The 16,588-nt window shown below is 57.7% G+C and overlaps 1 protein-coding gene across 3 annotated transcripts; it reads left to right on the top strand.

Annotated features, from left to right (window-relative positions):
- Positions 1-2,864: 2,864 nt before the first annotated feature.
- TIE1 (tyrosine kinase with immunoglobulin like and EGF like domains 1) lies at positions 2,865-16,297 on the top strand. Of its 3 annotated transcripts, none has more exons than XM_061451512.1 (23): positions 2,865-3,640; positions 4,166-4,453; positions 7,855-7,965; positions 8,075-8,230; positions 8,314-8,445; positions 8,725-8,865; positions 9,070-9,198; positions 9,543-9,688; positions 9,827-9,971; positions 10,221-10,379; positions 10,571-10,708; positions 10,820-11,110; positions 12,110-12,400; positions 12,912-13,225; positions 13,327-13,537; positions 13,717-13,827; positions 13,938-14,128; positions 14,217-14,330; positions 14,471-14,541; positions 14,787-14,827; positions 14,950-15,046; positions 15,290-15,389; positions 15,623-16,297. In XM_061451512.1, the coding sequence occupies exons 1-23, from the start codon at positions 3,595-3,597 to the stop codon at positions 15,692-15,694; spliced, it is 3,495 nt and encodes a 1,164-aa protein (XP_061307496.1). In that variant the 5' UTR covers positions 2,865-3,594; the 3' UTR covers positions 15,695-16,297. The 3 variants fall into 3 exon arrangements, with proteins under 3 accessions (XP_061307496.1, XP_061307498.1, XP_061307497.1); XM_061451513.1 differs by having other exon boundaries at positions 2,867-3,640; positions 12,912-13,105; XM_061451514.1 differs by lacking the exon at positions 4,166-4,453.
- The last annotated feature ends 291 nt before the right edge of the window (positions 16,298-16,588 follow it).

The raw sequence follows: 16,588 nt of genomic DNA, 5'->3' as shown, positions 1-16,588 counted from the left end.
CAGCAAGCCTCGGACAGAGAAGCAAGGGCTGAAGCAGCAAGAAAGGGTCTTACAGCAAAATAAAGGTTTTATTGGGATTCAGGTGGAAGGGTGTTTAAAACGTGCCGCAAATGGGCATGTCCCTGGGCCTGGCAGTGGCTCAGCAGTGTTGGCTTTCCAGCATTAGAGAGTCATACGGCTTCCTTGAGCAGCTCCTGTGAAGGTCCCATAGGATGCAGGTGCCCCACCGCCTCCTGCAGCCCCCATGCAGACCTGCCATTCATCAGCAGTGCTCTCTGCCAGTCCTGCCATGGAGCCAGTGAAAATCTGGGAAATGGTGTCAAAGCAGCACCCTGTAGGCGTTCACTGGCACATGGCTGGGACATGCCCCCATGCCCATGGGTATTGGAGCAGTGAGAGGGTGAGGGCTGGCAGAGCCTCTGCAGCAGGAGGGAGGCCCAGGTTCTGTTCCATGCTCCCTCACTCCCTGCTCCTGGTTCCCGCTGCTCCTCAGCAGCAGGCAGCCACCTGCCAACAAGAGCAGTGTGCATCTGCGGTTTCCACCCTGCCAGCAACCAGGACAGGGCGGCCCTGCTGCCCTCAGCTGCCAAGGGGCTCCTCCGCAGCCACATGTCCCACCCTTTCCTCAGGGGAAGGGCTTCCCAGCAGCTTGTCCTTCATCCTGAGAGTGTGTTGTGGATGCCAACACAGCCAGGTATGCCTGCTCCCGTGCTGCCCTGCTGAGGCCACCAGGCAGGCTGGGGATGCTCTGCCACCCCACAAGCAGGCTGCTCTTATGCCTTGTGGCAGCAGCCCTTAACCCAGCCTTGCAGGGACTGCCTGGGACCCGTTGTGCACATAAAACAAACAAATGGCCAGAGAAGCAGGGCTAGACAATGTTGCAGAGACAGCCCAGCCCATCAGTAGATTCACAGGGCGTTTGCATTTCCTACCAGGAAACGTATCGGTGCATTATGGTTTCTGGCATGCGATGCCGTGCATTAGAATGGGCAAATGATAACAAAAAGGGGTAATTTTGTCGCTCTTTTTTTTTTTTAGTCTATCATGATTCAGCAAAAAAGTTGAGGTCTGTGAATTCAGCAGAAATTCAGGTGTTTTCGGCATGCTGTGGGCTGGGCAGCTGGAGCTTTCTATGTTACAGAAGAGCAAGTGTGGTGAGCTGCTTTGGCCAAGCTCAGCTGCACCCAGCTCCCTGGTTCCTCCTTTGGAGATGATACATAAGGTTAAGCTGGCCCTGATTGGGTTTCCCCACAAAACCCCCCAGGGAAGTTTCTTGCGCTATCTCCCACCTAAGGGATCCACACAGAGAGACACCTCTTACCCAAGTGTTCCTAGAGAAAAATGCAAGGAGACAAATCAGCTTTGGTCAGATTCCTTGATGGATCCCTGAGATCTGAGCATCACCTGGTGTGAGAGCTAACTCCAAATGGCTCCCATTCCCCAAAAGAGCAAAGCAATGCACCAGTTCCCCTCGGGCAGTAAGAGGAGCCATGCTGTGCTCCAGGGAGGAATGGGCAGGGCCTGCGGTTGCAAAGCCTTTCCGAAGTGTTTGTTCTGTATAAATCATCCTGCCCTCAAATGGAATAATCCTGTCCTCAAACAAATCCTCTTGTTGGAGGCAATGTGCACCACACAGAGTGCACCATAAATGTGCATAACCATAATGCACAGCTCTGTGTGCTGCTGGGGGAGCACAGAACGAGTTGCTTCCCCAGGGGCTGCACGTGTAAGCACGTGGTGGCACGATGGCAATATTGTTGTGACCGTGATAGGCAGTGAACTAAGGGAAGAAATCATTTATTTATCTATTTATGTATCTGTCCTCTTCCTGCAGCTGTACTGAGTGCACGGATGAGTCCCTGACCCAGCAGCCTTGCAAATGACTTTGGGGTTCACCAGGCAAATGGGGATGTGCGGGCTTCCCAGGAGGGTGCCAATGGCAGGAGGGACCAGCCTGGCTGCCCATCCCCTGTGCATCTCACTGCAGGATGGCCTCGTGTTCTGCATTTGCATTATGGCTGCTCCTCAGGTGCTCCAAGGGGCTCCCAAACCCAGAGCCCTTCTCCCATACACAGCCCATGGCAAAGCACCATGCTTAGTTTTCCAGGCAAATGGGGGTAGCTGCAACTGGTGTCCCTCTTTTTTTTGAATCCTCTCCATCCCTCCTGTCGTGGGGTGTCCATGCGGCTGCTCTGGGGGAGCTCCTACCCACTGCCATCCCTCCTTTGGATGCTGTGGGCACCACGCGGCCCTGGAGCGCACTGTAAATAGTCGGAAGCGATGAATGGATTTCCCCTTCCTCTCCATGTGTGCTTTAGATTTTTGGCCGGATACAGTACAGGCTTGGGACACACCAAAACATGAGGCTTGCTCCTCGGCAGCCCTGGCTTTCACGTGGGAACAGTTTGATTTGTGAAGCGGTGGGAGGTTTGCTGAGTGAAGCTTATGCTGTTTTCCTGGGGACTACCATTCATTTTCCAGGCAAGGTGCCTGGAGCCTGCCGGAGGCTGGGGCAGGAGGGCTGGGTGTGCGGACAGCAGTGCCATGCCGTGCTGTGCCTGTGCCACTGCCCATGCTGGCACTGTGCATGGGAAAGTGCTGGGGGAAATCCAGGCTTTCTGCTGCTTTCTGCTTCCTCCCAGACGTGTTTACTGCAACATGGAAGGGCTTCTCCCAGGGCAGTGGCCACCCTCCTATACAGGCTGGTGGCTTTTGGTCACCCTGCTCTGCCTAGACCCTTTCAACTGGGACAGTGTCCTCACCACGGAACGCTGCAGGCGTGAGTCAGGCCGCAGCACAACACAGCACAGATGGGGCCGTGCCTCAGCACCCCGGCTCGTGGCGGTGGGAGGCCGAGGTGTCACGAGGTGCGTACGGCCTCAGCATCACCGCACGCTGCTCACCAGGGACAGCCCGTGCAGGGCAGCTCCCGCCAGCTCCTGGAGTCAGGGCCGTCTGCGAACAATGGGTGGAGAGCAGGAAACGCCGCATGGGAAACAGGATTTGGCTCCGCCACCGCCGCCAGCCACAGCCCCTTGGCCCCTTTCCTTTCCCTGCTCCAGAGAGTCCTTCCCACAGCCCTGAGCCACAGGGCTGCACCGAGGGGACGGGATGCTGCCACCCAGGCGGACTAGGGCATGAGACCCTCCGCACGGCAGGCAAGGAGGGGGCCCAGGACACCTCCTGGAGGGGCTGGGATCTCAGCATGGCTTGGGAAGCCCTGAGCACGCTGCCCTAGCCCCAGAGGGGTGGGTGCCTGCTCCCAAGGAGAGCTGCCACCAGGCAGAGGACCTCAGTGGACTCTTTGCCACCAAGCTTTGCTCCTGAGCAACCAGGTGGCCACCAAGCAAGCAGGGACAAAGGTATCTTCCTCGCCGTGCCCAGGATATGCCCCAGTGTAGGTGGTCCCGGCTGCCCTGGGCACTGAGCAGCAAGGAAGAGGCAAGATGAGGGGCACGAGCAGGAGCCAGGGGTCCTGAGCTGCTGCTCACGTGGAGCCCTTAGGGCAGCTGCAGCCTCTGGCTCCAACCCCTGTGGCTGGGACATGCCAGGGATCTTCTGACCTCTGCCAGATTCGGGACACACTCCAAGGACATGGGACTCCAGGTTTATCTTCTGCTTCTCTTCCCATGGCTGGCAGGTAAATCACCCCTTTCACTCTGCCCCAGGGAGCAGCCCCTGCCCCACTGAGGCTTGGTGGGATGAAGCAGCTGTGGGATCTCAAAGGCACCATCAGAGCAGGGTTTAGAGGGAGGAACATCCCTTTGTGATCGGCCATTTGGAAACCTCAGAGGCCAGCAGTGCTGAACCCAGGACTGCTGAACCCAGGACACCCTCCCTGCCTGCCTCTCCCCAGCATGGGGCTGGTGTGTGGGCAGCTTGTGGGAGGAGAGGGGCCCAAGACCCGTCCTTGCTGCATGCTTGGCTCATGGTGGGGGGCTGTGCCCATGGGGATCTCCAAAAGGAGAGTAGAAATGCCCACCGTGTCATCCCCATGGGTCTGCACCCAACCTGGCTGTGTCCTCCCTGTGTGTCCTGGGCTGGGGGTGACAAATATGTCCTGAAAAGGGAGTGTTGTGAGGGTGACAGGATCTGGCCCTGAGGCAGGGCTGGATGGCCTTGCCCTCGTCCTGCTGTAATGTGCCTTCATGCTCCTCCACCCCAGGGGCCATCCTGGACATCACCCTGATTGCCAACGTGCAGAGCCTGTCCCACTCTGACTTTTACCTGTCCTGCGTCATGGGGGATCGGGACGTGAGCTACCTGCAGATCGAGCGGGAGAACAAGATCGTGATGACGCACCCTAAGACCGGCTTCCAAAACTACCGCAACCGCAGCAACCACGTCCAGGCCAGGGGCTTTTCCATGGCCGACCTGGTGGGCATCCTCTACTGCCTGGGGCGCACCCCAACCGAGCAGGCACAGGTCGTCTACGTGCACAACAGCCACAACGGTGAGAGGCTGGGGGGACACATGGGAGCTACCTGCTCCGTGCTTCACAATTCCAGCGCCAGCCAGCACGGTGGCGGGATCCTGGTGACCCACAAGCTATGTCTGGGGTCTGCCAGTACCCATGGGGTGGATAAAGGAAGGATGTTCAGCTGGAGGAGGGTGGCTGAGGCCCGCAGGAATGGGCAGCAGCATGGGCAGATGGCTGGGCTGGGATCGGTGGCCGGAAACAGAGCAAGGTCTAAGAGGAAGTCGGGCGCCCTTGGAGGAGGTGGTGGGGTCTGGAAATCATTAACTAGAGTGGGAGGCAGCCCACTGGAGCTGTGCCAGCCTCGTGCCCCCACCGCAGGCTCACAGGGAGGAGGCAGTGCTGGGGTGCACCTCCAGCAGCCCTCCGGGTGCTTGGCAAGCGCAATGCCACAGCAGCACTGCCAGGGCACACCACAGCCAAGGGCAGTGTTGGGCTCTTGTCTTCCACTCTCATTTTGGGCCATATGGCCAGTGGCAGAGATAGCACGTGGAGCAGTACTGTCCCACACTGAGCCCCCAGCCTTCACTGCCCTCCTGTTGCAAAACTATTAGGACTGAAATTTTCAGTGGTAGGTGTTTGCCTTAGGAGGATTTCTAGCTCTTTTTTAGACAGTTTTGTCTAAAACAGGTAACCTTTTGCTGAGAAGGAAAGGTGGGGGACACAAGTTTCCCTGAGTGTGTTAAAACACAGCTTTATCAAGCAGTTCTATTATCTCCAAGCTGGAAAACAGAGACTGTTAGTGGGGACCAAACATCCCCCAGGGAGCAGGAATCAGCCTGTGTCTTTAGCAAGAGGCTCAGCATAAAAATGGCAGTGGTCCTATCAGGAACAGGGCCAGTCTGGGCAAGCAGAGTGGCACAGAGACGCCGCTGGCACAGAGGGAGGGAGGTAGAGGCACCAGCAGAAAGCATAGGGGCAATGGCCAGCAGCAGGGCAGCGAGAGGGGGCTCTGCACCCCCAGTGTCCCTGTACATAGGTCATGGAGGGAGGTGACAGCTCTGGGGCTCCATCAGTATGTCATGGTGTCCCATGGTGGGAGGGATCTCAGCCAGCCCCCTGCTTCTGTGTCAGCATAGCCAGGCCAGAACAGCACTGTGGAGGAGCTGGTCAGGGTCTGGGTCCAAGCCTCTGTGAGTTATAGATGGCAAAAAAGTGTCTCTTTTGCAAGCGCCAAACAAGCTGCTGTTGTCTGTTTAATTTAGAAAAGTAAAAAAAACAAACCAACAGTCAAAAAAAAACCAAACCCAAAACAAAAGGAAAAAGTAAGCAAAAAAATTACAACTTTACAGGGGGAGGGAGGGCTGGGTACAGACACCTCCCCCCTGCCCCGACAAGGCTTGGCATATATCATCTCTCCTGTTCAGCCCCAAAACACAGAAAAACAGGCTAGGGTGATAAAGCAGCGGGTGGGGAATGCTGTTAGAGGAAAGCTGGCATCTCCTGAAAGGTCACGCTTGAAGAAGAACACAGGAAGGTTGATAAACTTTAGCAATTTTGCTGTAAAAACAAAGTAAAGTGAACCAAAGAGATCCTGAGAAGCAATCTCAGAAGGGTTTAAATCTGGGAATAAACTATTTTTTACAATATCCAGAGCAGAAAGATGCCCAGAATAACAATTGCAGAAACCCAAATTTATCTTTTCATCTATGTGCGCAATAGAAAAGGGGAAACTTGTTGGGAATCTGCCTAAAACACCAGTGCTGGTAGCAAGAGACAGGCAGTAAGTAGCCAAACGGAGCAGCGTGGCATTGCCAGGCCAGGCTTGCTGTAAGCATGAGTGGAGGGCAGACAGCAAGGCTGCTTGTGGGACACCAGCCTCTCTTAAAAGCTCTCTGGGGAGGGAGTTACAGGTCTGTAAACCCCAATCAGAACCATGGAAATCAGTAGAAACTGTAATAAAGAGCAGTATTTGTGGTTATGTGGTCCCTGAGGAAGAGGCAGGGTGGGTGAGTTTGCAGCAGGAGGGTCTCCGGGGTGACTGTGGTGAGGATGCTGTGGATGACCCAGTTGACACTATCTGCTTGGGTTCCTGGAGAAAACTGGGACAATTCCCTTTCAAAGGCTCTTTGGGAGCAACTCTGCACCCAGGGGGTGGCAGGGCAGGTCTTTGCATGGGTAAACAAATGACTAAAATAAAGGGAGCAAGAATAGGAGTTAATTTGTGGTTCTTGACACACGGGGAAGTCCCCACTGGCATGGCACAGGGGCTGTGTGGGGACCTGTGCCACCGGTTGCGGGTACAAACAGCTGAATAAGCAACCATGCCAGCTGCTGTCCCCAGGATGCCTGCAGAGATGGATGGATGGATGAGCTCTGGGGGGCTGCAGACACTGCTGAGCGGTGATGGAGGACAGATACAATTCAGTGTAGGTAAAGACAAAGTGCTGTGTCTAGGGATCCCCAGGGGACATGTAGGGCTGTCGCTCCAGTGAGTGAAAGGAATGAGACAGGATGCAGGCCACATCTGTGCGCCCTGTACAAGGCACTGCAAAGTCCGCGGTAGAAAGATCCCACCAGAGGGACATGTGGGGAGGGGAATTACCGGGATGCGTGACCTGCAGTGCCCTTCCCTGGGTGTCTGCAGCGTGTGCCGCTTCCTCCTGGTCCTCGGCCTCACTGAGGCGGGACACGGGGATGGATGTGCCTTAGCTCCAGCCTGGTGTGGCTGGCTTTAGCGTACACAAGCTGGCGTGACGGAAGGATCCGAGAGGCAGTGCCTGCCTGTGCCCTCTTTTGTGTCTGTCCTGGCACACCCAGGGCTTGGTTTCCCAGGTCTTAACGCATTTATAGCCCCGTCTGTGCTCAGAGCTGAGCTCTGGCTGACTCACAGCAATACACTGGGAGCTCACTGCTGCTGCACGCCCCAACACCTGGGAAATCAGGAAAACAGGCGTGACAGGGCCACTGGTCCTGTGGGCTGACACGCAGCCCTCCACATGCCTGCTTCCCTCCACCGCCCCTCGCCTGCCCGTGCTGTCACTGCCTGACCCTGCACCCCCAGAGACAGCAGCAAGCGGGGTGCACTGTGCAGATTTGTCCCAGCCATCACCTCCCCAGGCTGTTGCCACCCACACTGCACCCCAGGCTGGCGCTGGCCAGGGGGCTGGGTGCCACGTGCCACTTCCTGGAGTCATGCCCACAGCAGCTGGAGGGGCCAGTAAGGCAGAACCTTCCCTGCAGAGCATCACGGGGGTCCCAGCTCCCACATGGGGTGAACAGGGAGGCATGCACTGATGTCCCAGCAGAAACGTATGGTGGGTGCTGGCCTGCACCAGGGCCATATTTCAGGGTGCCTGGGGTGCTGGCACTGCCCTGCAGTGTAAGTGCCCTGGGGGGTGACCACTGCTCAGGCTGCTTCTCCTCCTTCTCCACAGCCCACCTCTTCCCAGTGAAGGCCACGCAGTCTGTGAACATCGCAGAGCAGGCCACCTTCTCCGCCAGGGTCCTCAAGAGGAAGCAGACAGACGTTATGTGGAAAAGAAATGGCAAGTGGCTCCGAGAGCAGGCCAGGTGCTGGGGCTGCTCCCAGCCGATGGCTGGTGCTGGCCCTGGGGGTGCAGGGAGAGCCCCGGGTCACCTTCTGCTCCCTTGCAGGCACTTACTACCAGACCACGGACCGTGGCGAGGTGCGGGGTGACCTCGTCGTCCTGACACTCCCCAACGTCAGCGTGAGTGAAAATGGTGTCTACAGCGCCACGTTCATGGGGGACAGCCCTCTGTGGAGTGCCTTCTACCGCCTGATCGTGAGAGGTGAGCAGGGCCCTGGCCCCCTGGCATGTGGGGCCATACCAGGGTCCTGGTGCCACCCCGAGCCCCGTCCGCTCTCTCTGCAGCCTGTCCCGCAAAGAAATGGGGACCGTCCTGTGAGAAGGACTGTCCCGACTGTCTGAACGGTGGCATCTGCCATGACCACGTTGGTGAATGTGTCTGTCCTCCTGGCTTCATGGGCACCCGCTGTGAAAGAGGTAAGTGCTGGGCTGTCCAACAGCGGGAGCTGTGGCCAGGACGTGCAGGGGGGCTTGCTGCACCCCCAGACCTGGGCACTGAGGCCAGATACTCCATGTGTATCCCCAGTGCCCCTCTGCCCAGAGTGCCCGTTTCTGGAGCTGGGCTGGACCATCCACCTCAGCAGGACATGGCTCCTCTGCCTGCTCAGGGTGGTGACACTGGCTTGGGGCACCCCAAGCCCACAGGCAGTGCAGGGGTGAATGGTGGGTAAGGGCAGACCACACTTGTTTTTCCAGCCTGCAGGGAAGGCCAGTTTGGCCGCAATTGCCAGGAGACGTGCCAGAGAGCCCAGGGCTGCAGGGGGCTCAGCTTCTGCCTGCCGGACCCCTACGGCTGTTCCTGTGCCTCAGGCTGGAGTGGCTCCCGCTGCAGCCAAGGTATGTGTACATGGGTGTCCATCAGCTCACCTATCCAGCCCGAGCTTCCTCCGGGACCTGGCTCTGCTCTCCAGCAGCAGCAGCAGCACCTCTCCCAGCCTGAAAATAGGCACAGGCTGAGCAGTGCAGCTGCCTCTACCAGCTGCCTGTGGTCTCTGCCTGCACCATGGCTGGGGGTAGCAGCGAGCTCTCCTCTTCCCACAGCCTGTCCTCCTGGATACTACGGCTCTGACTGTGCCCTGGTGTGTGCCTGCCAGAACGGAGGCAGCTGTAACCGCTTCAGTGGCTGTGTCTGCCCGGCGGGCTGGCACGGGCAGCACTGTGAGAAGTCAGGTGAGGCTGGCATGGGGCTGTGGTGGGTTTCTGTTCACAGCCTGTGGGCTCCAGCTCCTTCCTCACTGGTGACTGAGGGAGTCATCAGCTCCTGGCCTCACCAGCCAGTGCAGCAGCCCACCTTGCTTGCAGAAATAGCCCCTAAACCTATGGAAACCAGAGCACTGCATGGGGAGCATCTAGTCTGGCCCCCAGGATTATTAGCATTGCTGAACCTGGAGCATGGGGTGGGGATCAGCGCTGGACCACAGCATCTGGTTCAAGCCCCCTGGCACCATGGTGCCAGCCTCTCTTGTGCCTGGGGAGGAGTGGGGACAGCCCTAATGCTGATTTCTTTGTGCCAGACCGCTTCCCCCAAATCATCCATCTAGCATCAGAGCTGGAGTTCAACCTGGGCTCAGAGCCCATTGTCAGCTGCGTGGCCACGGGCAACCCACTACCCACCAGTGACAGCGTGGAGCTGCGCAAGGCTGATGGCACTGTGCTCAAGGTACTGCCATGCCCTTGTCCCACCAACATCCCCATGTTGCTGGCTCCCTCAAAAGCCTCCATCTCCCCAGTGGCCTGCTGGGCAGCTTCAAGCTGGTGGAGGGAACCAGGTGGCTCATGGCACTCTCTGTAACTGCAGCTCATCAAAGCCATCATCGAGTCAGGGCAGATCACCTGCGAGTTTCAGGTGCGACGCCTGACAAAGGCAGACACGGGGCTCTGGGAGTGCAGGGTCTCCACAAACGGAGGCCAGGACAGCCGGAAAGTCAAGGTCAACGTCCGAGGTGAGGAAAGAGTGGGACAAGATGGGGTTGCGGGGGGAGGTTGACAGCACGGTGTGGCAATGCAAGACGCTCCGCATTAGACAGGGAGCTACCTATTGTGTGTTGCCGTTCCAGCAGACAGGTTTGGGTGGTGATAAAAGACTTCCTTGACAAAGCCAAACAGGGCCATGAGGTGGCAGACGTACCCACACTCTGCTCCTCATGGCTCCCAGTCCCACTGGTGTCATTCCTTCCTTCCCCTCTTTCAAGTGCCACCAGCACCCCTGAACCCTCCCAGGCTGCTGGCCAAGCAGAGCCGCCAGCTCGTGGTGTCACCTGTGGACTGCTTCTCTGGTGACGGACCTATCGTCTCCATCAAGCTGCTCTACAAGCCCAAGGATGACACCTCAGCATGGTCATCCATTGTGGGTATGTCCATTAGGGGCTGGGGGACACAGGTAGGATCTGGGTGGGAGGCGGTGGCTGCTCCAGCCAGTGGGGATCTGGGGTGGGCAGGGGTGCTCATCCTGGGACCTACATGGTGATGCTGAGGAGGATGCTGGTGGCAGGGCAGATTGTGGGTCATGGGCATGGCTTTGACATGTCCTCTTGGCCAACAGTTGACAACAGCGAGAACATCACCCTCATGAACCTCCGGCCAGTGACTGCCTACATTGTCAAGGTGCAGCTGAGCCGGCCAGGGGATGGTGGGGAGGGCAGCAAGGGGCCCGAGGCCATCATGATGACTGAGTGCCTTGGTGAGCCTCCATCTCCCTCACCTTGACCCTACCCCTAACCCTGCATGGTGCAGGCACTGCAAAGCCCCAGGGCTGATGTGCAGTGATGTTTTGCTGCCTTTGTGTTTGCAGAGCCCACAGTCAAGCCTGTGATCGAAGGCTGGTCCATAGAGGAGAAAAACACACTTCATGTCAACTGGAAATTGCCAAGTAACCATGAGCCAGCACATGGGTTCATCGTCCACCTCTTCGACTCTGCAAAGCGGCTGGTCTCTGAGAAGAACATCACTTCCATCTCTGTGCTCTCTGCCCGCATCGGGGACCTGGAGTTCAACAAGGAGTATGGGCTGGAGGTGCTGGTGTACCACTGCACCAGCCTGGGGCCTCCCTCCGACCTCTATAAGGTCATGATCAACAGTAAAGGTGAGTCCAGCAGAACATGAGGAACTATTTCAGGGACTTACAATGATAAATCAGTTATAATTGTAACAGCAACAATCCCCAGGTCTGGCTGCTTCTGTATCCCGTCTCTGATAGAGCATGAACAGCTGCTTGAGGGAAACTGGATCCTCATTTCCCCACTAGACTCCACAGGCTTCAGCACCAAGCAGCTGAGAAACACCCTAAGCTGAACATGACATTCAGGCCATCAGGAGTGATGCTCACAAACAGATGTGTCCTCTGCACCCTTGCCCAAGTACCTGTCTGTACTTGCAGCCTTTACAACACCCTGTAGCAACAAGTTCCTCCATATAATTATACTTTGTATGAAAAAAATATTTCCCTTTGGTTCACTTTAACCCTGCTGCCTGCTAATTTTGCTGGTCACTGGGCCATGGGGGACCTGCAGTCTCTCTTGTGGGCACACACACACATTCACACAGCCCTTCCCATAGGGAAGGTGGAGCATCAGCCTGATCAACCTTTCTGGAAGCCAAGGAGGGAGTGTGTAACTCCTTCGTTAAGGCTCACTGCCACTGGTACATGTTGGGAGGGCTGATGGGCATCAGGCTTGGAAGATGTGAGTTTTTCTCCTCTCAGTGCATGTGTGATTTGGGGTTAGGGATGTGGGCAGGCTGGAGGAGGCTCAGAGGTGGTGGTGGGAACAGTGTGTGAAAGAGGGTTGAAGAAACAAAATATCCTGAGGGCTAGTCAATACACAGACATCTAGCCTGACAGGCCAGTCCCTGAGGCTGGGAGCACTTGCAGTACAGTCCTGCCCCACTGTTGTACCTGGAGAGCAGCTCCACCTGCTCCTGTACCTCCTCCAAGCAGGGACCAGAGACCCCTGGAGGTCCCTCAGACCTGGCACAGCTTTGGTTGCCACTGGCATCCACAGGGTCTAGTCCTCACAGCACCATTCAGCCCATGCAGCTTCAGGAGCCCTGTCCTGGGACCAACGCTCTCCTTGCCTTGTTCCAGGTCCCTCCTCACCACGGTCGCTCTTGGCAGAATCCGTGTCTGACACAGCTGTCAGGCTCTCCTGGCAGGTCCCTGAGTACCCCAACGGGGGCATCACCAAGTATATTGTGGAGCTGCAGCAGGTGGGGGGCACCAGTGAGCCTCAGTGGATCGACACTGACAGCGGCGCAGAGACCACCAAGATCGTCGGGGGCCTCAACGCCAGCACCAGTTACCAGTTTCGCGTCCGTGCCAACTCCCATGTCCCAGGGGAATGGAGCCAGCCTGTGAAAGCCAAGACCCTGGGGGACGGTGAGAAGGGTGTACAGCAGGCAGTGAGCTCACAGCTCTGCTGGAGCTTGGGCTCAGCATCTGGGTCAGCAAGGAGTGACCAGGGTGCTCATGATCACCTTAGAGACTGGCACTGAAGCAGCACCCCAAGACCAGAATACCTGTGGGTGTCTTCAGAAATCCTGCTCCTCCTAGTCCTGATGGGGCAGGGGTGGCATGGTGACAGCACAGCATCCACACTGTGGCTCTGCCTTGACCAGAGGGTGACATGGTGCGTGAGGGACTAGAGAAGCAGGACAGAGCTGGCATGGGAGGAGTTGGTGGGTGGAGCTGGTTGGAGGTCCAGAAAGCAGAAGGTTCTGTGGCTGGGCCCAAGCAGTGACACCCTCATTCCTGTGCCACTATGGCACCAAGAGCCTGGGATATGGTAGAGGTGTCTTCATGTGGTCCCAGAGTGCTGGAAGAGGGCTGGGTGCTTGGCCTGCACAGGGCTCAGCCATGTACCATGACCTTTCATCCCTCCTTTTGGCAGGAGCACTGAGCGTGCCACCCAGCCTGGGCAGCCAGAGCACTGAGCAGGCAGGAATAGACCAGCAGCTGCTCCTGGCCATCGTTGGCTCCGTGTCTGTCACCTGCCTCACCATCCTCTTTGCCCTCCTGGCACTTTTCCTCATCAAGAAGAACTTTTTCCACCGGCGCCGCACCTTTACGTACCAGTCTGGCTCGGTGAGTGCTGCCTGCCCCGCCAGGACCGTGTCCCCAGCTCCCCTCGTCCCAGCCCGATCCAGGTCACGCTCTGTAGCCTCCAGTCCGGATGCAGCCAGACCTCACTTCCACACAGAGAGGGTGCGGAGCCTGCCCTTGCCCAGGACACCTGCCCTGCCGGGACTGCCGCGTGGGCAGAGGGGTGCCCGGTGCTGCTAACCTCACCCACTCCCATCTGCCAGGGGGAAGAGACCATCCTGCAGTTCAACTCGGGGACCCTGACCCTGACACGCCGGCCCAAGCCACAGCCCGAGCCCCTCAGCTACCCCATCCTGGAGTGGGAAGACATCAAGTTTGAGGACATGATTGGGGAGGGCAACTTCGGGCAGGTCATCAGGGCCATGATCAAAAAGGATGGCCTGAAAATGAATGCTGCCATCAAGATGCTGAAAGGTGCGCATGGCAGGGCTGCAGGGTGCAACTAGATCCTGGACCATGCCTGGGGCTGTGAAGGGGCATGAGCCATCAGTAGAGATGCAGGACAGACAAACTGACTGAGTTTGTCAGTCCTACAACAAACACCTCAGGCCTTTGTTGTAGGACTGAGGTGTCGATCTCTTCTTTGCTTCCAGAATTTGCTTCAGAGAACGACCATCGTGACTTTGCAGGGGAGCTGGAGGTGCTGTGCAAACTGGGCCATCACCCTAACATCATCAACTTGCTGGGTGCCTGCGAGAACAAGGGTGAGGGGTGTCCCCCTCTGCCCTCTTCCCAGACCTATGGGCCCTGCCCAACTGTGTATTCCTCTTTGCTGGGGTGAGTCCCATGAGCCCAACCTTCTCCTGTCACCCAGGGTACCTGTACATCGCCATAGAGTATGCTCCCTACGGAAATCTCCTCGACTTCCTCCGCAAAAGCCGAGTCTTGGAGACAGATCCAGCCTTTGCCAAGGAGCATGGCACTGCCTCCACCCTCACCTCCCAGCAGCTCCTCCAGTTTGCTTCAGACGTGGCCAAGGGGATGCAGTACCTGAGTGAGAAGCAGGTACATCCCCAGCAAGCTCATCAGAGCATCCTTTTTTCTGGGGCCAGCAGGCAGCATATGGCTCCTGCTGACTGCTGGCCCCTTTCAGTTCATTCACAGGGACCTGGCAGCAAGGAATATCCTGGTGGGAGAAAATCTGGCCTCCAAGATTGCTGACTTCGGCCTCTCCAGAGGGGAGGAAGTCTATGTGAAGAAGACAATGGTGAGGCAGGAGCAAAGCATCTCCATGAGTCCTGCCTTCAGTGGGAACAATCCACCATGCTAGGATCGGCTGGGTAACCTCTGCCCTCCATTCACAGGGCATCCCCCCTCCTCTGATGGTCATTCCCTCTGTTTCCCCAGGGTCGCTTGCCAGTTCGCTGGATGGCCATTGAGTCCCTGAACTACAGCGTGTACACCACCAAAAGTGATGTGTAAGTCCTGCATGCAGGGGCACTGGGGCTGAGGCATGGCTGTGGCCATCTCCATCCCTCTCCGGGGTGGTCAGTGCAGCGATGCTTTTGCTCTGGGTGCTGCAAAGGCTGGAGGTGATGCTGATGCATCTCCCTGAGGAGCTGCCAGCTCAGCCCAAGCCCTGGCTGCCCACTCCACCCTGAGCTTAGGGTGATGCCCTATGGCCATCAGTGGGGCATCACAGCATCAGCTCCTGCCTTTTCAGGTGGTCATTTGGTGTCCTGCTCTGGGAGATCGTCAGCTTGGGTAAGGCTCTTCTGTGTCCCCTGCCTCCACTCAGGGAGGAGGACTGCCCCCCCTCACCCCACCCCCAGAGGGGACACCTAAGGGACCATCCATCACAGCCAGTTGTGTCTCTCTGGCCACAGGGGGGACGCCATACTGCGGGATGACTTGTGCTGAGCTCTACGAGAAGCTGCCCCAAGGCTACCGCATGGAGAAGCCACGCAACTGTGACGATGAGGTGTAAGTGTGCACAGAGCCCCACATCCCCCTGACCCCACTGCCCCATGGGGCTCCCACCAACTCACAGTAGTTCCTGCCTGGTTCTCCTCTGCATTGTGGCGGGGGGATGACCTCGAGTCCCACACCCCGAACACTCTTCCTGGGCTTTAGTTTCCTGCCTGCTCCCCCTCACCTCCCACAGATAGCTTTTCTGCCCTCTCCACCTCCATGCACACTGAGCCACCACTGGCTCTCTGCCACCAGGTACGAGCTGATGCGGCAGTGCTGGCGTGACCGCCCCTATGAGCGCCCACCCTTTGCCCAGATCTCCATGCAGCTCATCCGCATGCTGGAGGCTAGGAAGGTGAGTGGTGACAGCTCAGCAGGAGGGGTACTCACCCTGCATAGTGCTTGACCGAATGCTGGAACATCCCTTGGGCTTGGGGGGGAATGACGTCCAGCAGCAGAATCTGTGTGACCCCACTATGCATGGGGGTAACCCCAGCATCACTTTTTGGGGTGATGAGCATGCCAGCTGGGATGGGAGGTAGATGGGGACACTGTCCCAGCTGGCTCCTGACTGGGGTTCCCCTGCAGGCCTATGTGAACATGGCCCTGTTTGAGAACTTCACCTACGCGGGGATTGATGCCACTGCTGAGGAGGCGTGAGGCTGCACTGGCACCGCACAGAGGGACCTCGCTGGCCCCAGCTGCTGGGACAGTGCATGGGGACAAGGAGCTGCCCATCATTCTCCGGGGCCAAGCATCCAAACACCAGTGCCCCTTGCTGAGAGCGTCTTTGCCACAGCAGGACTGTGCCATCCCCTCACTGGCTGCCCACCCGGTGTGTGCTTGCCCCACTGGCATGCCATCAGCCACCAACACAGCCCCCTGCTGCTAGGGGACATGCTGGGATGGCCCCAAGGACAAGCAGCAGCAGAGTGTTTGCAGCAGAACAGGCAGGAGAGGGGCTCTCTCAGGAGCCAGGGCACTGCTGCCTTAATCCACGGACACAAATGCTCAAGCTCTGGGGCAAGAGGGGAAGCAGTGACCCAGCAGCTGCCTGCCCTGCAGCTCTCCACATGCTCTGGACCTGAAGTGGTGCCAGTGGGACTTTGAACATCACAGCCTGCCAGCGTGGGACAGGGCCTCCCCGAGTGGAGTGCAAAGGCATTAGGGACAGCATCAGCTGTGTGCAGCCTCCAGCTCTGCAGTAACCCCTTGGATGTGCCAGTTCTGCCTTATGGACAATAAACATATTGGAACAGACAACCAGGTCTACAGAAGGGGAGGTGGGGACCCAGCTCTGCCCCCCTGGTGGCACTGGGGAACAGTATGCAGGGCCTCAGTGGTATGCTGCTGTGATGGGCACTCTTCAGGATCGTGTCGCTGTTGGGGTCTTCTGCTGATCCCTAAGGATGCCCCAGGACCCCCAGCCAAGCCCCAAGTCTTATCATGCCAGGTGGATGGGTTTTCTTAGATCCATCTGGGATCTTTCCCCCTGCAATTTAAGACTTTGTCCTGTTCCCGGGGGATATGGAGAACAGATTGTGTCCTGCCTCT

Source organism: Pezoporus flaviventris, unplaced genomic scaffold, assembly GCF_033815535.1.
Source record: "Pezoporus flaviventris isolate CSIRO_AGI_PZ_B2104156 unplaced genomic scaffold, CSIRO_AGI_Pfla_v1 ptg000013l, whole genome shotgun sequence".
Classification (NCBI taxonomy): domain Eukaryota; kingdom Metazoa; phylum Chordata; class Aves; order Psittaciformes; family Psittacidae; genus Pezoporus; species Pezoporus flaviventris.
Note: the sequence above shows the minus strand (reverse complement) of the source record. Positions and strands in the feature narration are given on the sequence as shown.